General features: G+C 46.6%; 1 protein-coding gene across 5 annotated transcripts in view; it reads right to left on the bottom strand.

Moving 5' to 3' along the window:
• The window catches only part of TEP1 (telomerase associated protein 1), a 2,409,067-nt gene that overhangs the window by 191,929 nt on the left and 2,191,912 nt on the right, over nt 1-25,226 (bottom strand). For all 5 annotated transcript variants that reach the window (XM_069651741.1, XM_069651744.1, XM_069651746.1 and 2 more), the window contains one exon: nt 12,940-13,061. In XM_069651741.1, coding sequence (XP_069507842.1) covers nt 12,940-13,061 — 122 coding nt within the window. The remainder of the gene's footprint in view (nt 1-12,939; nt 13,062-25,226) is intronic.

The following is a 25,226-nucleotide window of genomic DNA, read 5'->3' as shown; positions in this document are numbered from 1 at the left end:
AGTAGCGCTGGCAAACAGCTCATCGGGTTGTGTGGGTTGAGTTCAGGGTCTCGCCACCTGCCCCTCAGATACCCCGGGACCGGCACACATCCCAGGGGAACAAGCACTGGTTTGGACACGGCTAGCAACCTGCAATTCCCCTTCCTCCAGTTCCTTGGAGACACAGCACCCTCGCCACGCTGCACCCCTTTTTGACACACAGGGTCAGTGTCCTGGCATCACGCTCTCCTCAGGATTCTCCATGCTTCTCTTCCTGCAGCTTTCATGTTCCAACCAGCAACCCCAGCTCGCTCCACTTATTGGGCAGAACCACGCCTTTTATACCCTGAAAGTCAAGTGGAGTCAGCGCCCAACCTTGCCTAACTATATTAGTGGGACAGCCGAGTGGTGAAATGTAGTAGGTCTCTCTTTGCCTCCCAATGTTAACTTCCTCATTACTCTCGATCGATTCTCCTCGTCCCAGTACATGTTGGAAATGACGAGGGGGAAATGGTATGGAATTGGAAACATCCCATAAAAGCTGAGGGAGAGGGTTTTAAGGTGTAATGGGAAAGGGGGGAATAACATGTCTCACCCTTGGGCATTCTCCTCCCAAACCCCATTGACCCTCCACTCAGGTTATCCTCCCTCGCTTGTCCACCCCCGGGGTCGTGATCCAAAAGCGATGGCCCTTCCCATGCCACCCGAATAGAAGGACCTGAGGGAATAGGTCGGCGAATACCTTCAGCTTTCTCACAATGCATAACCACATCAGAGCGGTACCTCCCTTCTACGGGTTGCTGGGCCCAACTGCCAGTGCTGTACATTTTTTCCATCCACATTTGTTTTCATTTTATTTTCCCCCTGCTTTTTATGCCCCACACTCATATAGTGTTGTTATCTCTCGACTTTCTGGGTAACCTGACGTGTATAATAATTCATAATATTGTGCGAATGTTTTGGTTATTTCCTCTGTCTCAGTAACTAATGGCTCGTCTGGCCGTGATATTCGCTGTTCCAGATTCGCAGCCTCTATTCCCTTTACTTGTCGGGATAGCAATCTATCAGCTGCATTCGCGCAGACATAGTATCTCTGTTTAGTTAGCAATAATGATCTCTCTGCTCTCCTAGTCCGCAGTAAATTCAATTGGGTATTTAACTGCTTCAGTTTATTGGAAAGAGCCCTCGTTCTATGATTAGCTATAGCTAGTTAGATATCCCGCACATTGGTCTCCAGGTCCACTTCAATCTTAGCCCTCCGTTTCTCCTGCTGAACTTTAAGTGCTATAAACTCTTCCGAAAGCACTGCCTTAAAAGCGTCCCCAATTCCCTCAAGTGAGACGGATTGGGTAATGTTAATAGAGAAATATTCTTCTATTCTACCTCTTATTTTCTCAGCCGTTCCTTCATCATATATTAATTCCCTAGGGAAGGTCCAAGCCCACAACCCAGCTCGCGGTCCCGTATCTCTAAACTGAACCGTCAGGGGGGCATGATCCGACAAAGCTATAGATCTCACTTCTATTTCTCTCACCTCTCCTAACAATTTCACCGATACTCACACGTAATCTATTCACACAAGGGATTGATATATATGTGAGAAACACGTGTACCCCTATTCATTTCCTCTCTTCATCCGCCAAAGATCCCGCAATGTGATATTTTCAAAACTGTTTTTCAATACTCATGATGGTTGTACGGTTCCTTTCCCTCCACCTCCACTCCTATCCACTTTGGGATCCCAGGCCATATTAAAATCTCCCATTAGTATTATTTCCCCGCTTGCAAAATCTTCCAACTTCCCGCTAAAATGACCCTTGGCTCAATTCGGCACATACACCGTTGCCAAAGTGATCAGTCTATGTTCCATTTGCAGAACCACAAACAGATATCTTCCCTCTGTGTCCACTTTGTGTCACACTATCGATACCTTTAATGAATCTCTGAGTCCCATCATTACCCCTAAGGTCTTCCCCACTGCGTTGTATTGATATGTTCTAGAAAACCTTGTAGTTTCCCCAACGACTTACCCACTTTCCTAATGTGTGTCTCTTGTAGCATTATAATATCCACTATTTCTTTTTTGATTATAGTTTCCACCTTTCTCTGCTTCACTGGGGAGTTCAACCCCCTAACATTATACGTTATAACCTTGAATGTATAATATATAACAATATTCCTTTTCAACTGCAGGTACTTCCCCTATAGGTATAATTGCTCCTTTCATTTGCACTCTGTCCCCTCCTCCCCTTAACACATCTTTCCCCCTCCCCAACCAACCCCCCCACACTCTTCCCAGGCCCAGGCCCCCTATCCTATGATATCTCCCGCAGAAACACCCCCCAGATGAGGCACAATGGAAAACCTGGGGACACCCCCTCTGGGAAGTATCCTACCACCTCCCTTGGATTCCAAGACATCCTCCACCAGCCCCCTGCCCCGGCCGTGTCTTAAACCAATAATTGTTTGAATTTACCCCAATCCCTTCTTCAATTCAACATGTATTTCTTCCTTCAGGAAGTTCCCTCACCCCTCACTTCCGGCCCTCCACCTTGTCCTTTCCCTTGAGGACCTTTTAAATTTGCTTCACGACCACCCATCTTCCCTGTTACCACGGACCAATCCCATCGTCGCATTCCTCATTGAGTTGAAGGCCCCGCTCTCTGTGCCTCTCTTCTTCCTCGATATTCAGCAATGCCAATCCCTCAGCCCACGTTGTTATGCGATGCTGTATCCCTTCCAATGTAAATACCAGCCCAAAAGGAAATGTCAATTTATACCGAATCTGCTTCATCATTAAAGTACATGTTACTTGACTCATGACCCTCCGCTTCTGTAATGTCACCAACGCCAAGTTGATACAACTAAATCTGCGTCCCGTTAATTGTAACTTCTTCTGTTGCTCTTGCTGCTCGTAGAATATTCTCTTTCAAAGTATATGAAGATATTACAAAGACAACATCTCTGGGTCTAGCAGCAGATTCTCTCCTTCTCGGGCCCATCTGATGGACCCGATCAATCCCTATGTCACCCGGCTTCTGTTAACAAATTTCCAAAACATTGTTGTCAGGCTGAGTCTTGTCTGATGATCTGCGGAAGCTGCTGAACCCTGACAAACCCTCTAAGGTGTGAAACACTCGACCAATAATTTCCACAGCTAAATATTCCACATCTTGGGGGGAAAGGGGATGTGGAAAAAACAACAAACAACAGACTCCTTCCAGACCTCTGGACCCTCAGGATATCTGCAGCAAGCAAGGAAGCAAAGATTGCGTAGTCAACATACAAAATCAACTTTAACTTTGGCTTCAAGGTATATGAACTGCTGAATAACTCTTGTACCTGTTAATCCTCTGCAACCTGCCCAGAGGATGGAAACATTAAAGCTTCACCGTAATAAAGGTAATACAGCTTTCCCTAGAGTGGCTGAAAAACTGTGTTCACAAAACATCAGTCTGTCTTTACTCCAAAATAATAAAGATATGCACAGAAAAATGGTTGCTCTTTTAGCTGTCTTTTCAACCTCTTATCTTTAAACTTCTTGTTCAAACAAATTGTTTTTATGGACCTGGATGCAAACAGAATACTGAGTCTTCCGCGCTCCTGTCTCCACTGATGGATAAAAAGTCACTGAGATCTTCAAATTCTTTAAATTATCATACGTCCTTTAACTCTGCCTATACAACCTTAACCACTGTTTAATTGTTTACTAACTCCACCTAAGCTGCATACCTGTTTAATAACTATAAACTAACGCTTTTGTTATGTTATCACTTATCAACATTTAAAATGTAATTCCCCCAGCGGCCGCAGGAGTTGTAATTTATGGGCATGCTGAAGTATTTAACATTACGCTAGCCTAAAACAGGGCGAATATTTCTCAAATAATATTTACATTAAATCACAATTCTTTTTAGGAAAGATTTAACTTTCTTCATAGCACTGGCTCATATAAAAGAAAGTCATGCGCGCACGTGACAAAAAATAAAACCTGCTTTACTGCATAGAGTCTCACAGATTATAATATCTGATTATAACCACTTATTTACTTGTACCAGTCAGTTTTATGGTTCAGAACAACGGTTCATTAACTGATGAGGTAAAAGTCAGCCAGGCACTTATCTCTTTAACTTGAAGTGTCCACAGCTCACAGTTCATTCCTGTTTTCTCCAGTAAAACACCAAAACCTTCTTCTTAGCTCTCTCAAGCTAGGCCGGCCGAGGCAAACAGGGCCCAACACTGGATCTTCTAAAGTGCTTGGTTTGCTCAGCTGATGGTAGACAATGAAAGGCAGTTGAGCACTCCTTCCAGCTGAACAAAAGGAATTCTCAACCAATCAGATCACAGCTAAACAAAGGAATTCTCAGCCAATCAGATCACTACTGTGACCCCTCCATCTTGACTTGCGATTCTATCAACACTCTAAATGATAGAGTTAAGGCCCAACCAGCACACAATGAAAGAATGCATAGCAATATTTAACTAATCACACCCTAAATCAACCGCCATCACAGAATAAGACCCAGGGAACCCTGACAATTGTTGAACCGTAGTTTTCAATTTTCTATATGAAATTGTCTCACTTAACCGTTTGATGCTGATATTAGACCTTCTTGAACGATTTTCCAAATCTTCAGTTTGTATTTGTAAGTTGTGCGGGACTCTTGCTAATTGTTCTAGGAGTTCACTATTCTGCCGGAATTCCTCTGATTTCTTTGACAGGCCTTGCTCAGTAACATCAATTCTTTCACCTAGTTCTTTCAATTCTCCCTTGACTTCGGATAATGAAGATCTCAATTCTTCCCGCAGGGACGTAAATTGCTTCTGAAAGTTGTCCATAAGCCTCTCTTCCATCTCCAGTAGATATTCTTTGAAGTCTTCTTTGCTGAAAGCCATTTCACTTGTTTCCAGGGAATCCCTTTCCCCCTCTCCGCAATGTCCTTCTTATTGGGTCCTACTCCTGTTTCTCTGCTCTGTTTCCAGGACGTTTCAAGCTGCCCCTCCTGTTAAGTGTGCTGTTGCCTCCTTTTAGCCTGGGTACCCTTATCTTTAGGTTTTGGCCTTAGCTTGCAGTAAGTTATCTACTCACACACTCTGTATTTTTAATGTCTGTCACCGCCAACTCCCGTGGACAACAACCACCAATCCCTTAAGTGCTCAACTAAATACAGCTGTAGAAATGACTTTCCCCATAGGCTTATGCTCAGTTGGTAGTCATATATCTCCTCCCTCTTCTAAACCCTATATTTCTTGCGCCTTCATCCTCTGCATCCATACATTATACTCTTCTCCTGCGGGTGCATCTACTGTCCAAACCTCAGCCTTCATGGGGTGCTTATACCCCTCCACGTCTCCCTCGGGCCTCTGAAGTTCACTCCTCCTCTTGCAGGCACTGTGTTGTTTCCCAACTAACGATCAAACGGATTCACTCCATATGAATGTTATTTTTGTTTACTGTCCGGATCTCCACCATCCAATAAATGCCACCGGACCATCAGGGGATCAAAGGGGATGTGCCCTAGTTGCCTTCAACACTCTCTCAAACGTATAGGGCCCGCTAGTTCTCAAACATCAAGGGGTGATTTGACTTGTTCCATTTACCGTTCCCCCCCTTTTGCAGCGCTCCCGACCGCTGTCCGACTCACCACTCACTCACTGCTTACAGGTCGGTGCTGTTCACATTAGCATCCAGCCAGCAATGCTTTCTATCCCGAGCATATATTAGGGCTGCAGTTCATTGGTGAGCGGACAATCTGTGCAGCATAGCATATATATCCTCTGATGGGGCACCCGAGTACTTGAGATACACTCACTACTTGGCCTGCATCTGACAGTGTCATGGGCCGTTTCTCGTCCACTTCATCCTCCGCTGTGTCTCATCTACAATGTTCCTTCTGGGTATAGCTCCGGCCGGGGCCACTATCTTGATGGGGGCCTACACAGTATCAGCCTTGCTGGGAAGCCTATTACAGGCAAGTACTGACTCGGATTCTGTCCGTGTCATCCAGCAATCATAAACTGGGGATGCCAGCTCCAATTTCACTGTCCCTCGCGTCCCGTCATTATTCCATACACACCGTTTATCCCCACAGTCGGGTCCACCACCATCCGTGTGGTAGGGCTACGCCCTATTGCATCCAGCATACAAAATCCTCCCAACAGCCACAGGGTGAGGGGGGGCACCTCCACCCTATGTGTCCTGTTGTTATACATGTCCTCTAGGGTTTCTCCCCAGTGCCCAGCCCAGCTTTCACCAGTGAAGATGGGCTTGCTTTCTTTTCAGCCCGGAGCAGAGCTAAGGATCACACGTGCTTACACTGCAGCTGCCATCTTGAAATCCCATAAGGAGTTGTTTTAAGAGTAATTATCAACTCTTGTTTTGCTAGCCTACACTCCTGTGAAAATCAGCCTTCCTTAATGTAAGGTATGTTCCCTGTTGGTTTTCTCAATGAATTTCTTGAAGTTTGATAAAACTAAGTCAGGGCTGCAATTCTCTTCCAGGCAGCACAATATCTCATTGAGGGCGTCATTCACTATCACTTGTGTGATGTGGTCTGGTGACAGTTTAGCCCAATGTGTTGTTCTTCCCATATTGGGGCTGCCTGAGGTGGACACAATACAAGGGAGTCAATAGCCCTACTGGTATAATCATTCTCCCAGACCAGATTAAGTGATAGTGCTGCATGATCGCTATCCAATTTAGGAATAGTCTCAAACAATCTCAAATGCGACCAATCGCATACTCTCAATATAGAATAGTCTATAATAGAAGCGAAGCGGGAGCTCCTAAAAGTAATATTACTCGGAACGTCAGGAAGAACTCTGCCATTAACCATTCTGAGACCCCATTCCAATAGGAATTTGTAGAATTTGAGGCCTAGCAAGTCCCAGTGTGTCTAGAAAGACACCTCTAGGTATATTTGCAGCAATACCTTATATATCCGCCACTTGGCTCACCCACCTGTGCCAACGACTCCACCTCATTCCCCTCCTCCTTTTCCACCTTTTCCAGTGGACCCATCATGCGCAGCTCCACTGATATTCCCTGGGGTAGGGTTGACAAATTCCTCCTCCTTCTCCAATGCAGATAATCGTAGTGTATATATGACGGATATCTTGTCTTTCACAAACTGCGTTTGGGAATCATAGAGTTCCTAGGACTTGAAGTTCTAGAAACAACAGTGGTAGAGACTGGGGTACTGCCTACAGTCCTTTCTTCTAAACATAAGCAGACAGTGATCCTGCTACAAGATGTCAAAAAAGAAGCCAAACAATTGTGGCAAAAACAACACATGTTAACTTCTGCCACCAGGCACCTAGACGCTAACTTCCAGTTCATGGCAGGAAAATGTTGTGCCTTAGCTATAACTCACCCCCAAAGACAGCGCTGGCAGCAGCCACACTAGCATATTCCAGGAATACTTCAACTTTCTCCTGCAAATTACATCAACCACAATATCAACAATGGCTGGAAAACAGGAAAAGCCTTGAGATGATCTTGGTAAAAAGGTTTACCCCAATAGTACTTTACATTTACAGCAAGCTGATACAGATGTAGGTTTGGCTGCGTGCAATCTGAAATTTTGACATGAAATTGCAAGAATTGCCATAACTGAGATATTGTGGAAGACCAATTTCTAGCAGGTAATGTAGAATCCAAAGTTGTTTGGTTGGGCATGTTAGAAAATACAGTAGGAAACAGACTATACTGCCAAAGGTTTGTCTCTAGGATTGGACATCTAAAGATGCTCTTGTTGTACGGAGCTTGATGAAAAGGTTGGTAGCCTCCCTTTTCGTAATAATACCTAGGTCTTGATACCTCCCCAGATGAGGGGTTGATGAAGGAGAAACAACAAGCAAGCACATTGACTGCAAAGTCATTGTTTGCCATCACAAAAACGCTGTCAAGATTTCTGCCTCTTTTAGCTTCTAAGATATGGGAATATCAAACCAGACTTTGAGAGGATTACAAGTACAGTAATGCAGGGTTCGTAGCAACTCTCCCTCATCTCAGCCTAGGAAGAAATGGAGACCAACAAAGGCATTCTTTCACGCCTTCTCCCCAGCTTCTGACAACTCTAAGATCACAACTCACCAGTTGGTGTCTCGGTGGCTTACTTCACAGTGGCTTGGAGGTCGATTTCAGAAGAGGGTTAGATTCTGTTCGTTTTAAGCCACAGTTTCCACCTTCTTCTCCCCCTTTCTCCTTCCCCCCGCCATTCTGTCCTCCTCACCCCCTTTCACCAAGCAGCTTTGGTCGAATTTGTTTTGCAAGATACAGAAAATATGCTCTTGTAGACCCTTGGAGTGCCCAGAGCAGCGATGCAATAGGAAAAAAATAGTATTGCGCAGACTTCTGGATTCTTGGTTCAAAACCTACCTGCCTCAGGAGAAGTCCAAAATCATCATGCCAGCTCTTCCCGCCTTCTTTGAATCTCCCCTATCCCGAAAACACAGCTTTCCCATTGTGCACATCTATCGTTTTGTCAGGCAAGCTCAGATTCTGAGGGTGTTGGAGGAGGGTGATTGGCTTTGTGCAATAGACCTTGGTTATGCATATTTGCATATTCCAATTTTCCCACAGCAATACAAATGTTTAGGATTGTGACAAGTTGTGGACGTTTTCAGTTCAAAGTCCTACTATCGAGCCCAGCTCAGCACCCAGAGACTTATCAAAGGCGATGTCTGCAGTTACACCCTACCTTTGACAGAGCACCTTAACGCATAGCTGTATGATTGGTTCAATTGAACAGCATCCCCGCGGGTGGCAACTCATTCACTATGGAAAACACTTGGCATTGGTGTACTCCCTGGTGTAATGGATAATAAAAAAAGAGGCTTTTACCTAATAATATAAAGATGTACATATGGTTCCTATAGGAATCCAGAGAGAGATAAAGTTCACCCCCCCCCCAAAGAGAGGATTCAAAATGTCTTGGAACTTGGATCACAAATGACTCAGGAAAGCATGATTCCATCAACCGAGTTACAGATGCTTCTGTGGTTCATGTCGTTGTATGTGCTAGTGGTGCTCAATGCTATACTGCACATGTCAACTACACAAAGGCACCTTCTGGACAACGGGAACAATGAGACATGGTTCCAGTCACTGCTGATCTCTGTGCCAGTGAGGGTGAAGAAAGTAATCCTGTGATGACTGAAAGAGCCATTTTTAACAGTGGGGACCCTCTTTTCCGAGGAGGATATTGTGACAGAAACCTCCCTGATTGGAGGAAGCACTAAAATTGGGTCATTACAAGTTCTCAATCTATGGTCTCCATAGGATTAAAAATAACCCCTTAACTTTTTGGAACCGATAGCCACCTTCTTAAGCCTAAAGGACCTTTCTGCGATAACTCATCATTGATATCTATCTCACAGACCAGGAGGCGAAGTGAGGTTCTGTATTGATGCCACTCAACACCTCTACGCACCAGATATGCGGTCGGGCCAGTATATGCTGAGGAGCCGCATCCCAGGACTTTAGTTTCACCCTTTTACCTTAGCAATCTGATGCTGAGGGACTGCATAACAAAGGTGAACTAGCGCTCCGCAAAGAGGGAGCAGGTTGGTAGAACAATGAGGACATTGTAGGAGGAATATTCATCAGAAGGAACATTACAGAGAGGTATGTAATTTGTTCTCTTAATGGATTCTTTCCTCCAGGGCATTCCTCATCTATGACAGACTCCCATAGGAGTACGTAGATCTGGAGGAGGGATGAAAGCAACAATACCACCTATACCAGAAAGCTCAGAAGGACTGTTCTACCAAAGTGTGTTTCCCACTCTGACTGGGAATCAAAGCAGTAATGTTTAGCTAACATGTGCAACGAGGCCCACATAGGTGTTTGGCAAATGTCCAGAAGAGGGACACCTCTCTCAGAGTGGTGGCAACCAGTCCCTGGGTCGAATGCAGACCTTCATGTACATACCTTCAAGCCAGATCATAGCATTCCAAAATGCAAAGGATGATCATCAGCATAAACCACCAAAAAATGGTTATCTTTGCTGGCATCTGCCATTCAAGAGACATAGTAGCTGAGAGCCCCAACTGGGTGCAGCCAATGGAAACACTCCTCTGCCTTGGAAGGATGAGACAGTGGAAAAAAGACATGAATATAGCTCTTTGAGAGAGATGGAAATCCGAGACCATCTTCAGAAGGAATGAAAGTCTTTCTCTCAATGGCACCCTCTCTCTGAAAAGAAACAAACAGGAAAATTTGACAGACAATGCCTGGTGCTCACTCACCCGCCTAAGAGTGAGCAACCGTAAAGAATACGAATGCTGGGACTCAAAGGGCAAGCCCATAAAAAATGTTAACACTACATTGAAATCCTATGTCGGAACATCAAAGGAGTGCGGGGGGAAACTGGTTGAAGAGTCCCTGCAAAAACTGTTTACCCTTGGGGACAATGAAGAAAGAGCCCTGCTCAGGCATCCTTTTCAAAACCGAAATCAAGGAAAGGTACCCATTAACAGTGCAACTCTCAGGCCTATCTGGGCCAAGGAAAGCAGAATATCCAGAATAGAAGATGTGGGACAAGAAAAACTATCCAGATCCCTCCCCCGGAACCAGGCCAAAAAAGCTACACCACCTACAGACACATATTTCTCGCATCAGTGCCTACGGCGGTGACAAAACCAACCTCAGAGTCACATGGCGTCACGTGCTGTCTGATGATAACAAATCTTGATCTGATTGCATCAGGATTAAATTTAAAAGATGAGGAGCCTCTTGAAGAAACATATCTATAAGAAACATGTGTGAGAAACTGGAGGACGTCCTCACATTTTCTCGCTCTGGATCCTTCAGGAAAGGGCCATTTTGCTTGGGTCCTGACCCTGGGGATGGACAAGCAAGGGAGGATCACCTGAGTAGTGGGTCCTTGGGAAGTGGAAAGAGGATGCCTGAGGGTAAGACACAATATCCCTGCCTTCGTAGTTATGCATCACCCTACTCTCCCTCAGCCTTTATGGGACATTACCATTTCTGTCCTGTTTCCCCTCCCCATTTTCACGAAATACTGGGACTAGGAATAGGCGACGGAGAGTTAGAAAGATTACTTCTGGGGAAAGTACTGTGATGAGGAAGATGAATGGAGGGGATTACTACACCACACGACTAGGCTGTCCCTTTATTGAGGGCTGGCAGAGTCAGGCATTTGACAGCAATTATACACACCTGCACTTTGTTAAATACCATTGCAGGACTGACCAGGAGAAAAGGTGTCCTAAGGGTCAGGCATGTCTTAACAATTGGCCTAGTGAGAGTCAGGCATGGGAGGGCCAAGGACTCATACCTGAAACCCCTTGACAGTGCTCAGGTGTATAAAAGGTGGGGCATTCAGCAGTGTGTGAAGAAGCAGTTGGGAGAGAAGGGAGGCAGCATGGTTGATCCAGCAGGGGGTCCCTTCTCAGTCCCAAGCCAGGGTTTGCCAGTACAGCAGAGCGAGTAGGGAGAGGAGCTGAGAAGCCATGGCTGCCCAGGACTAGCTGGAGGAGAACGGAAACACTGTTGAAGCAGGAGAGGAAAGCGTGGCGGGGGAGTCGTGTCTCCAAGGACCCAGGAAAGTCCTTGGAAGGGAGCCAGGAGGCATGCTAATCCCTTTTGAAATTGGTAAACAGAAATGTTAATTCCCCTGGGACAGGACAGGAGCCCAGGAGTGTCTGGGGGGCAGGCATTGAGACGCTGACCTCAGACGGCAAAGACATTGAAAAAGAAAACACAACCAGTGAGTGAAGCACAGTGAGAGCCTGGTGTGTGTATTCACAAGGACACAAAGTGGCAGAGTGGTCGCATGTATGATTACATGTTCTCGAAAGACTGTGTAAAGAAAGCAAGTGCCTGCAAAGAGGGATGCTGTGCACAGACACTAAGCGTGAGCGAAATAGAGATCTAAAAAGGGGAGCTGTGTGAGAAATTAAGTGGGGAAGAAATTACCAAGACTAATGAAGACGTATTGACATAAAGTAAAGTGTGTTGGAAAAGCACTGGGGTGGCCTCCAGGCAGGGGATTGATCCAGGAGGGCTGCAGAGACCCCACCACTAGAAATAAGCACTGGGGTGGCCACCAAGAGGGATAATGATCTAGGAAGGCAGCAGAGACCCCACCATAAAAAGGTAAAGAGGTAAGCAAAATACATGTGTGAACTTTGTGACAAGTTGGTAACAAATATCTGAGGGACAGATGGTGAGACCCAGATCTCAGAGGAAGTTGGAAATGGGGCTATGGAACCCCGAAAGAAACCAGTGGAACTGTTATGGAACTTTGTGTTTTGCAAGTTGAACATTTGTGAAACCAAAGAGGGGCTTGAAACTTAGGTGAGGGAAGACTAAGAAGCCCATTGAAGTTTATGGTCCAGAAAGTTTTGCATCCAGGAAATGGGAACGTTTAGAGACCCAAGGAACTTTGTGTAAAATGAACTTTGTGATGCCAAGAAGGGTCTGAGCTTGGACAAGGGTAGCCCGAGAGACCAGTTGTGAGGAATAAGGTACTTTGAACTTTTAAATTCTGAAAAACCTGTTGAACTTTGAGATCCTGAGTGCTTTGAACATGGGGAAGGGAGCTACAGAAAAACTCCTGTGACATCCTGATTTTGCTTTGAACACTATCGAGTTTATCCAGTCCCTTACACATTGTTACCAGATAGAAGTGAGGGCAAGTATACGTTTAGACACAAATAACATTTTATTTTGGACTAACGGACTTAGATTTCACTGAGCTTACTTTCTTTTAGGGAACATTTCCACCTAGGGCAAGTTAGGCATTAAACCATCCTGACCAGGAAAATAAAGGTTTTGAAAGTGTATCACTTGTGTCTGTGTCATCTCTTGATACCATGCCTTTCTCACACATGTTACACAGAGAGCTGTGCTTTACGTGTTTTACTGAGTCTCAAGTGAAGAATGTTGTTTACTGTAAAAAAGGTTCCAGATGTCTTACTCTCAGCACTTACTTTACTGAACCTTTATCAGGACGCGCTTCCAAGTCCCATCGGGCAACTTCATGGTCTGTGGACACAACATAGAAACATTTCTGCCCAGTGAAGAGGATATGGCTGATCGCCTGCTCGCTGGCCTGAATAAAGAGAACAATACTCACATGTTAATTCCCATTGGTAAAGGAGAACAACATTTAAATTACAATGCTTTTACCTATGTCCTTGAATCTATAGGAAAACCTCTGCAAGGGCATGCACTTACAGAAGACCAACAGTATCACACTAAAGCATAGAAGATATGGAAAACAACTGGGGAAAACACAGGATGAATGTCAATGCTAAAAACTGAGGTTGAAAAGTTAGGAGAATAATTAAGACTGCCTTGACCTATAGGTATTTCTGGCATTAACCTAAATGTTTAATGACTTTTGAAAAGTAGTATTCCTTACAATTAGTGATTACATAAATAGAGAACATGTTACCTACAATAGTAACTTCATTACTCTTAGCCTACAGGTTTCTCTTTGCATTACCAAGTTTTATGAGCCCTCATATCAGGTATGCACTCTGGAAAACTGTGTAAACTTCGTTCAAAAGTTAGTAAAGAGGCATGTGCATGCATACCTGCAATATTTACTGGAAACACACTTCTTTGTCAAGTCAAATCATTTGTAGTAGACGGGCCTGCAAAAAAAGTGCTTGGAGCTGCTTGAGAGTGGTGTGAAACTCTGGCCTTTTGCTTAAGAGTCAAAAGGATATAAATGTTCAGAATTTGTCCAACTTTTCCCAACTACTCACATTTCGCTTCTTCGCATTCTCAAAAAGAAAACTATTTAGGGGAAGATGAAATCAAATGCCTGTGGCAAAGTCCCCTCCATTGATCTGGGGGCCCCCAGTGGGGTAATTGGGGGGCTGGGTACCTCCCTAAGCTAACAGATGTGTCTGTGGGTGGTATGTGGAGGTTCCCCCATGCCTCCTCCGAGTTAACTTGGTCCCTGTTTCTGGGCAGGAGGGAGTTACATTTACACCACTGACACTCCTACCCCTTTAGGGTAATCAAGGAACCATGGAGCTGACTGCACCTGCAAGGTTGGGTCCCCTTTGAGAGGTGCAGAAATTACTCCTACATCTATCTACAAAAAGAAAGAGGATCCTGACCTAGGCCTGGAAATCAGGGACGTAGTCAGACAGTTCTCAAATGAGAACTCCACTATCACAGACAGAACAGAACCTATGGGCTAACAGAGTCCACCTTAAGAGAAGGACAAGAGTGTGAGGAGAGGAATTGGACAGGCAATGTCCCACCTCAAAACTGGAAGCCACCCTCAAAGGTGTGACTCACCAGTCAGTCCTATAAACCAACCTAAATAGGGAATTGGAATCTCCAAAATTCTGGATGTGGTTCTGGGAGGTGGAATTCAAACTAGGGACCCATGCAGGCCCATCAAATTATGAATCTCAGGTTTCCCATGCCAAGCCTACACACCTGAGCTACCTTAACCCAGAAGGAGGTGGGAAAGCAGGGCCATGGTATGCCAGGCAGAAAGGGGACCTCCGGAGGGGAGGGAGAAGCCAATGCCAACTCCCATGGCAGGACTGTAAGCCATCCACAGGGTCAGGGTCTGGTGGCAGTGCCCATCCCAAATAACACACTCTAGCCCACTTTCACTAGAGATGGTAAGGACACAGCCCTATAAAATCAACAAGCTCAGTCAGACTGTGATGGGGAGGAGCAGCTAAGGACTGGACAGTGGAGACAGGAATTCAATTTGTGCAAGATCTAGGCGAGGGGGGTCTTACCTCCCCACGGGTCTTCCCCCAGTCCCCCGGCCACATCTGGTCAAGTCCCCTCTGCCAGATAAGCTGGGCAGCAGATAGTCTTTCAATCGCTCCAAGGTTCAGTCTGCCCCCCTTCAGTGTGGGCTGGCCTTCTAGGTTAAAGCAAGTGGCTACGTGCTGCTTACTTCAGTTGCAGTAGTGTGGCTAGATGTTTGTTCTGTAGTGCCCACAATGCTGCACAAGACCTTGTAGCTTCCTCTGTTGGGCCGCTTCTGTCCGTGCCCTCAGGGGACCTTTCACTGTGCTCACCCGGACTCTCTCTGGGCCCCTGGTAATGCATTCCCACAGGCCGCCTCTCTGCATCTTCCTCACTGGTGCATTCCATGGCTCCCTGCGTCTCTGAGCCAACCAGCTATGCTTCTCGCCACGGCGGCTCCCCGATCCCTGCTCGGTCACCAGCTGCCTGCGGTTCAAGCCTCCACTGGGCGTCAACTGTGCCCAGTACGCTATCTCTTCTCCCCACAGCCTGCTACGCCCCATCTTGATGCCTTCACCGGTTGCCAAACAGAGCTTCACGGTCCCTGTTGGGGGTTTCTCGGTCTCTGTCGTGGAGCAGAAAATGGTCCCTGGACGATCCACCAGCCCCACCACTATTTTTGGTGCCTTTCCGTAGTCCGGGGGCTCCTAAAGAGCGAGACAAGGAAGCCTCTACCTCATCGCACCGCGCAACAAAGCCCCACCCTTTGTTTTGTTGAGGTGTTCTTTTTTGTGAACTATATCCACTTCCAGGGAGAGGAATTCTGGTAACACTATTGCATGGACATTTGTTCAGGATGGCTGTAATATAAAGGTTCTTGGGAAACATAGTCCTTGAACTCAGGATTATATATGTGAGTCAGCAGAAAAAGAGAAGCATACCGAAAGTCCCATACAGACCGGTCTCCTGCTTAATTCGCTTTAGAGCTCAGTTATTATTCCTGCTTCTGGGTACCACCAGTCTTCTTCCCCTTTTGGGGTTTTTGGGCTCCCCCCCCTTAAACAAGAGTCCCAAAAGTCTTCCCCTTCACTGGGGCTCGTCTCTTCTCTTGTTACCTACACCCCTCTTGCAGGACCAATGGCTCTCTCTATCTGTGACACATCCTCCTCTTTCTCTCTTCAAAAGAGCGCACCCCTCTTCTGGAATCTCATGGCTCACCTCCCCATCATTGGAGCATACACTTCATCTGGAGTTCATATATAGGTACAATGAAAGCATTACGCCAAGAGGCAGGCACTACACCCAATCTGGTTGCTGCATTAAACATTCTCCACAGAATTAGACCCCAGACCTTTGATTCGTCTTTATAAAAGGTCCAAGGGAATTCTATCAGGCCCTGGCGCCTTTCCACTTTTTCAGGACTCAATGGTCCTCCATACTTCCTATGTAGTAAACGAGAGCGTCTCATGCCCAAATCTATGTTCTAAGAACGACTCCAGGTTTTCTCCCACAGTAGAGTTTCCATGCAGATTTGAAAAATGTTGCCACCAAGTATTTGTTGGGATGCAGCATTGAAGCGTTAAATCCCCATTTAGATGCTCACCCACTATCAATTTTCAATAAGAGGTATAAATCCCCTTCTTCATATACCTTTAATTGCTTGTCCAATTTTTGTGCAATGTAATCTTTCTTTTTCCTTGCTATTAAGGACTTGTAGTCAGATCTGTATATACAAAGCTGAGTCTTGTCCAAAGCCCCAAGTAAACTCAGGCAATGCACTATTTAACTTTTTGGCTCTGTGCAGTCTTTGTCATATCAGCCTGGTCTATTTATCGCTGACCTTTTGGCACTGGACCCTACATTAATTTCCTTGCACAAGGCAGCACTTAGGTAGTTTCACTGTTTGGTATGGGGTATGTGTCAGGGTCCTGTCAGTATTTCTCTAAGGCAGACAGTGGGCAGAATTACAAGGTTGGCCCTGTAACGTTGTCACACACTCAAGCCCAGAGAGACAATTGGAATTTTCAATTTCTTTGAATTTTAGTCAGAGACCATCTGAGTATACTGACAATTCACTTGCAGTTTATGTGTTTCCTGTTTGTTATTTTGCCTGAGCACTGTAATATTTCCCAAATAAACAATACTTACCTCTTGGTAATGTTCTTTCTGATGGATGTTCCTGTCATGGATTCCTCATCTATGATATCCATATCCCAGTGGAGCTATTCTCTGGAAACTTGTCTGCCGCTAGGGGTCACTGTGCTGCACTGCCCGACGAATATACATGGCCTGCACTGGAAATTACATTGAGACCAGTATAAGTAGCAGCACTGCGCCCCATGACCTAGGTTCCACCATTTTTCCCTAGCACTCAGAAGCTGAAGGACCATAGAACCAATGGTGTACTAGCCTCTCACAAGTCGGGCCTGTAGGGAGAACGATAAGGAATCCGTGGCAGGAACACCCATCAGAAAGAACATTACTGAGAAACAAATAATGTTTTCTTATAATGGATTCCTTCATGCCACGGATTCCTCATCTATGATAGACTCCTAAAGCAGTATGTAATCTGGAGGAGGAAGGAAAGCAAGGACAACACCTAAACCCGAAAACTCCGAAGAACTGCCCTACCAAAACGGGCACCCAGGCCCGCAAGGGAAATCAAGCAGTAATGTTCAGCGAACGTGAGCAGACACGTTGCCGCCTGGCAAATGACCAGGACAGGGACCCCCCTTTGAAGGACAGCAGTGGCAGCCATTCCTCTGGCAAAATGAGCTCTGAGACCCTCAGGCCCATCCTGAGATGCAGAGAATGATTCACCTGGACAAGGTCTGTTTGGTCACAGCCCTGCCAGCACGAGCACCAGCTTAACCAACAAAAACTGGTCATCCTTCCTAGCCTCTCTAGTACGAGAGACATAGAACTTAAGGGCCCACACTAGGTCAAGTTGATAAAATCGCTCCTCTGCCTTGGAAGGGTGAGGCAGAGGGACGAACAATGTAAAATGGATCTTCTGAGAAAGATGGAAATCCGAGACCACCTTTGGCAGAAAGGAGGGTCTCGCTCTCAAAGTCACCTTCTCTTTTGAAAAAACAAATGGGGAGGTAAAACTGACAAAGCCTGGAGCTTACTCACCTGTCTCGCAGAAGTTAAGGCAACCGGGAAAATCACCTTCAGGTTGAGCACTCTAATAGAATAGGAATGAAGGGGCCCATAAGAAATGGTAAAACAACATTAAAATCCCACGCCGGAACCACAAACTGGTGGGGAGGAAACCGGTTACACAAACCCTAAAAGAACTGCTTAACAGTGGGGATTGTGAAAAACAAACTTTGTTCTGGGGACCTGTTGAATACAGAAATAGCGGCGAGGTAATCCTTCACAGTGCCAATCTGCAGGCCCACTTGGGCCAAGGAAAGCAGACAATCCAACACAGGGGACAAAGGACAGGTTAAAGGATCCAGGTCCTTATCCTGGCACCAAATCAAAAATGTAAGACACCTGCAGTATCAATGGATGTCATAAGAACGTGAGGGTGTATAATGCAATGTTACCAATATTATGATTTTAACTGAGAAAATGGTATGATCCAAAAACAAAATGTATCTAATGACAAATGTAATCAACTTATTTTTTTTAAAAATCACATAGATAAAATGACATAACAAATCAACAATATAAAACACATAGATAAGACAATCTTTTGTAGGAATAAAAATCAAAGCTACCCCCTTTGTACCAAACAAATCCTACTACCAAAAGAAAATGTAAGAGAGAAAATAAATAAAAAAACTCACTCAAAATCAAGAAAACTACAACCAATGCTTGCACTGTCGTCAGTTAGCACACCCAACAACAACAACATAAAATAATGTCGATACCCATTAACAGTTTTGACAAAACTGCATTATACATACCCATGTTCTTGCATGTGTTCTTTAGTTGATCCCACATTGGGGTTTATGCATTAAAATAGGTCTGGTGGGTTGCCGCTCCTCTCCTATTTTGTGACAATAAATTGATTTTGCTGACGGCCTCCAAGCTGAATGGAGCACATCGAGGATGTCGCCTGATATGTCCCACTCCTTGTATCTCAGCCTCTCAATAGCCAAGCATGTAGGTTTGGGCGGCTGACGTTCGGGTGGAGGACCCACCCCTACGACTGGGGGAGCAAGTCGACTCTCCTCGGAAGGTTCCAGGGAGGGCAGATGGACAACTCTGGATAGCACATTCTCTCGGCCCAGTCTGGGGCGATCAGGATCAGCGTGGTTCTGAACAGATGTAGTCTCTTGAGGACGGTGGGATGACAGGGATCGGCGGGAACACAAAGGAGGTTGAAAGCCCACTTGACTGTCAATGCATCCCCAAAGCTCCCAGACGAAGAAATTCCCTGGAACAGAACAATTTTCACTTACTGTTGACACTGGAAACAAAGAGGTCCACTTGAGGAGTCCCCAAAGACAGAAGATCTCCTTCCTGATAGAGCTCCCACTCGTGGGAAGCTGAGGTCTGTCTGCTCAATGCATCCGCTGTGATGTTCTCCCTTCCAGCCAGATGAGCCGCCATCAGGGAGACGCTGTTCTCCAGTGCCCAGAACAACAGTCTCATTGCTTCTCTACACAGAGGCAAGGACCCCACTCCACCTCGTTTGTTGAGGTACTGTATGCCCACTGTGTTGTCCATCAAGATCATCACAGTCTTGCATTTTACAGAGGGGAGGAAAGCGACCAGGGCCAGCCTAATCACTCTCAACTTCAGCAAGTTGATGTGCTCCCGAGACTCTGTGGGAGACCGTACGATCTGACAAGTGAGCACCCCAACCTATCAGAGATGCGCCTGTGACCACCGTCACCTGGGGCCAAGGTTGCCAAAACAACGCGCCTTTAAGCAAAGGGGGGCAAACCCCTGCCCAGGTGAGTGTCGAAGACTGCCCTGATAAATCAGAGAGACTGGGACGACAGAACCTAATGCTTTTTGAAGTTCAGGGAAAATCCCAAAATGTACAAGAGAGTATGTACAGAATAGATGTTCCAACACTAGCTCCGGTGAGAGTGCTCAGACGAGTCAGTCGTCCAGGTAGGAAAAGACACAGATGCCCGCCCTTCTGAGTGGAGCCAATACCACTGACAGCAGCTTGGTGAAAACCCTGGGTGCTGACGAAAGACCAAACGGTAGGACCCAGAATTGGTAATGTTAGCCCACCACGAACTTCAGGTACTTCCTGTGCTTCAGATGAATCAGCACATGCAAGTAGGCATCCTGAAGACCCAGGGAAACCAACCAGTCCTGCAGTTTGAGGGCTTGCAGGATCTGGGCTAGAGTGGCCATTGCGAGCTTGCCCTTGCAAAGGAAGCCAGAGATCCTGAATGGGGTGCAAGTCTTCGCCCTTCTTTGGCACCAGAAAATAGGTGAAGTACCACCCCCTCCCTCGGTCTGAACCTGGCACTAGTTTGATAGCATTGTTCACCAGAAGATGATAGACCTCCTCCAGAAGGACGGGGTCTGGAGTGAGAGGGGTGGCCAGTGGACCAAGGTCTGGGGGCATTGGAGAAAAGGAAGGCAATACCCCTGATAGATGACCTGTAGGGTCCATGCATCGGACATGGTCTCCGACCACTCCCAGCTGAACAAGGATAGCCTTCCTCCCACCGGTGACAACTGCTGGAGCCTGTCACTGAGGTTTGGTGCCCTGGGGGCAGGATGGCCACGGCCCCTTTGGGCAAATGCGGCAAAGGGGAAAAAACGCTGCCCTTTGACGAGGACTGCGTAGTAGGCTGTTGGAACGTGAGTCCCAAGGGTTTGCCATTCGCCTTAGCCAACTGGGCTTTCTGGAGGACGCTTTCAGCCTTAGCTCTAAATAAGTTCTATCCATCAAAAGATATATCTAGACGTCTTTAGCCATGACTGGCACCTGACTACAGTGCTAGTGGCCATGAACCTGCCCAGGCAGTCTGCCATGTGTAGGCTAGATTGCAGCATCTGCCTCCTTGCCGTCTGTGACCAAAGACAGAAACCCATCCCTCATCTCGCCCTCTGGAAAGTGCCCTGCTGCACCGGCTACAGCCGACCAGAGCCCACAGGAGAACTTTGCTATGGCACAAGATGCATTCACAGCTTGCAGCGCTAGACTGCCTGACGCAAACACCTTCTTGCCCCACATGTCCAGCCTTTTGCTTTCCCTGTCTGATGGAAGGGATGGAAAGGTAGAGGTCTGCAGGCTCACCATACCGGCCCGTACCACCAGGCTTTCAGTTGATGCGTGGGCAGAGAGGAAAACTGGGTCCAAAGGTCCAGGATAGTGCTTCCTTAACAGATCCCGGTCTACTGGGGCAACAGAGGCAGGTTTCTCCCACACTTCAAACACGGGGGCCTCCACCACCCCGTTGAAGGGCAGCAGGATCTCTTTCTTTGGAGCATCGTCCAGAATGTCGAGGAGTTTGTATTGCACTATGGACCTGGACAGCACAGAGAGACCCAGGGTATCGGCCACCTTTGCATCAGGCACTAAAAAGCGACTTGATGTTTACCTGGTGGTGATGGCAGAATGTCCAGCTCCAGGGAAGTGTCCAGACCGCTGGCCCCTTGCAGGTCAGCTGCCAGGTCCAACAAGTCAGTCGCCACTCCCATAGAACTTCTCAGGGAAGTCGCTCTCTTCCCTAAAACCTGATCGTCATCCTCGTCGTAAATGTCATATTTTCGTCATTAAAGCATCTCTGGGAAGTAGGACGTAATCCTGTGAAATTCACAACGCTAACGAAGCCGCCACAGGTGCCGAGCAGCCTCGCTCTCCGTTTGTACTAGGCCTGAGCCACTAGGCCTGTGGGAGTGCTGGTACCCTGCCGGTCATGGAAGACGCAGTGGGACCCCTCAGCACCTTAGCCAATGCCAACAGCGCCTGGCAGGTGCCTTGGTGAAGATGTCAAGCATCTTCAGGTAAAAACCTTTCCATTCCTCCTTGGAGGATTGAGTTGGGAAGGGTACCTGCGCCGACCGCACCTGAGAACCCTTAGAGCGGTGGCTCTTTTTCTTTGGGGAAGTAGAAGAGTGCCGGGTAGAAAACTCACTCACAGAGCGCAACCTTTTACAGTGTTTCTTCTTGTTCTCCATGCTTGGAGCCATTCGATCTTCGGAACGACCTCGATCGAGACCGCAGAATCTTCACCTTTTGGATGATGGTGAACAATTTGGCCACCTGCTCCCTAAGGGCCTTTGGATGCATCGACTGATACGACCCGCAGTCCTGGGTATTGTGGTCTTTGCTCAGACAATACAAGCAAATGTGGTGCGGATCGGAGAAAGACATCTTCCTACCGCAGTCCGCGCATGGCTTGAAACCGGAGGCCTTCATCAGAGTCGGCATGGCAAATCACTTAGAAAAGCTCTGCAAGCATGTTCCCGATAGGCGAACAGAGTGCATGGAAAAAAGATACAGAGGTCATGGGGCACAGCCCCGCTAGCTATACTGACCCCAACGTAATTTCAGGCATAGGAGGCACAGAGGCGGTGGACGGATGTGGAGCCGGGCAGCGGAAACGTTTCTGGAGAAGAGCTGTGCTGGCATATGGATATCGTAGATGAAGAGTCCGTGGCAGGAAAGAATCCATTCTAAATATAATTTCTTAAGCGTTGTATAGCAATTGGATCCTGGCAAGAATGCCACAGGCCTAAGTCAGGTTCTATGTGATCAGATCAATAACAACCTTGCCAAAGTGAACTTGGCTCTGCAAAGTAATGTTTTGAGGAGGCATAAGCAGTAACCCTGTGTAATAATCCACCAACCATTGTGGCAATTGTGGCTTGCAGTGGGACTTGTGACAATTGCCTTTGCGGGAGCATAACATTCCTACTACTCCTTAAGGTATTTCCTGCTTGCTTCTTCACTATGTCCTTCCACTCTCTTGTTGCAGAGAAGAGGACACATGGAGAGAATGATGCAGTGATCCCTCTCACATGCCTACAGTTATCATTTCTCATTTGGTGCTGCAATGCGGATCAATAGTACTTTTCTATTTGCATCATCGGAGAGACATCGTAGCATAGAGCCCTCTTTGGGTCCAGACAGTAAAACCTTTCCTTACTTAAGATAGATGAGGAGGAAGGTAGAATACCATAACAGGAATCTTCTGACAGAGATGAAAATTAGGAACAGCTTTAGGAAGAATCGCCACATCTTTAGGGAAGACCAGACAACACGGCTTAACAGAAAGAGCCAGGAGCCCCCTTACCTGCTTAACAAAAGTGATAGCAACCTGAAGATCTCCTTAAGGATGTGCAACCTCAAAGAACCAGAATGAAGGGGCTCAAATGGAGTTGCCATCAGAAAAGTTAGCACAAGGTTTAAATTGCACATAGGAACAATAAATTGGTGCTGGCAAAACTGGTTACCCAAACCCTGCAAAAACTGCTTAGTAGTGGGGATAGGAAAAACCAAGACCTGCTATGGGGCTCTTTAAATACCGAAACAGTGGCCAGGTACTCCTTCACAGTACCGATCTACAGACCCAGCCAGGTAAAAGAGAACAGAAAATTCCAAAAAGGGGGCCAGGCGAAAGGGGTCAAGTAGAAAACATATGCCACTGGCAGGCATAGACTTTGTCAGACGTCCTGGTAGCAAGAAGTTTAGGAATCACTGGGAAAACATTTAGTAGAGTGACGTGTGACTCTACAGGCCATGCAGCCCTCAGGGCATCGTGCAGGGGACATTTCCTGTAACAGAACAACTCGCACTTCCTGTTGACACTGGCTAAGAGGTCCAAACTAAAGGCTCCCCCAAAATGCAAAGATCTCATCCAGAAATTTGTGGCGGTGCTTCGACTACTGAAACTGGTTGCTAAAGGCATCCACAATCATGTTTTCTGTCCAGCAAGATGAGCAGCCTACAGAAGGGCTTGGGAGCTCTGAACTACAATAGTATTGATTCTATGCTCACACCCTGTGATTCCCGCAACCTCCCATGTTGAGGTAATACATGGCCACTATATTGTCCATGAGAATCAGATTGCAGATCCCCAGCATGGAGGGAAAGAAGATACGTCCCAGCCCGATGGCCCTCAGTTCCAGTAGCAGGTGACCACAGCCCACTTACTGAGTGATCATTCAGGTGAGTGCTCAAACTCTTCAAGGAGGTATAACTGATAACTATCAAGTGAGGAACAAGGGTGTCATAAAGTCTCTATCCTTAGCATATTGTCTTGCTGTCGACAAGACAAGATTTCCTGTAACACCTTGATTGAGATCTGCAACAGGAGGACTATCATGTTGCCATGAAATTGAGACCATACACAGGGCAGCTAAGAAGTCACTAGAAGAACCTCATGCCACTGGGCCTTGGAAACCACAAAGATGCAGGATGTCATGTGTGACAAGGCCAGTCCCTTGGGCTTGTGAAGTGTAGGTGAGAGCCCGACCACTGCTGTGCACAAGCAGGACAGAGGGAGAGAGGGAGAGAGGGAGAGAGGGAGAGAGGGAGAGAGGGAGGGAGAGAGAGAGGGAGAGGGAGAGGGAGAGAGAGGGAGAGGGAGACCCACAGCAACCTTGCACAATCCCAGCATGGCACCTACGGCAGCAGGAGAGAGAGATCTGCTGCAGACCCAACACAGAGACCCGCACAGAGAGAACGCAAACAGGTTCCGGAGGGCTCACACCCGCGATGACAAACCCACAAACCCACCAGGGACAAAAATGGAATAAAGCTCTGTCTTTTCTCAAGCTTACTGGAATGCAAACCGGGAAAGAAGCCTAGAAATTGAACATTTAACCTCTTTAAGCTGCTATGCGCTCAAGGAATGGCGAGGCTGTGCAGAGAAAGTGAATGGGGCTTAGCCCCCCTTTTAAGACTTTTCCCTGCACATACATTACCTGGGTGGGAAGAAAGGGACAGATTGGTTAGAGAAAGAAAGCCAATCCCCACAGGAGGGAATTATTTGAGCTGGGGTGGAAGGTGGAAAGTAGTTTTTTTTCAGTGAGGTGTGAGGTAGTGGATGACCAAGAGACGAGCAGGAGGAAGGAAGAAGCAGCAGCTTGTGTAGGAGATTGTTGGAGCAGGTGAGGTATCGGCTAAGGAGTGAAAGTGATTCTGCAGTTTGATAATGTGTGTTTATGTGGCAAGAGAAGAAGAGGTTAGTGTAAGGAGTAAATGTGAACTGACTGATATGGAGGGCAAGAAGGGTGTTTGTGTCATTTGGAGGCTGGAGAAGTAGTGGGAGGAGGATAGTTGGAGGTTAGGTGAGTTGTAGTGGGAGAAGGAAAGTAGTAGTGGAGGTAGGAGAGTAATGGTGGAAGGAGGAGAATGGTAGGCAACTGAGGGAGTAGTAGAGAGGGAGAAGTTTTAACATCAAATGGTGGAAAAGAGGAGTAGGAGGAGTGAAACTTCTAAGGGACAGAGGACAGATGGGAGGAGTAAGTCAAAGGGAGTGGTAGTAAGAGAAGAGGAGTATAGGTGTGTGGGCATGATTGAACTAGCCTGAATACCACAGAGCAAGTGCAAGGTACTTTTCAAACTCCCATTAGAACACTAATCTGTGGTTAGTGTAGGGAAGGTTAAGAC

This window comes from Ambystoma mexicanum, chromosome 3p (assembly GCF_040938575.1).
Source record: "Ambystoma mexicanum isolate Mex_15411 chromosome 3p, UKY_AmexF1_1, whole genome shotgun sequence".
Lineage (NCBI taxonomy): Eukaryota > Metazoa > Chordata > Amphibia > Caudata > Ambystomatidae > Ambystoma > Ambystoma mexicanum.
Note: the sequence above shows the minus strand (reverse complement) of the source record. Positions and strands in the feature narration are given on the sequence as shown.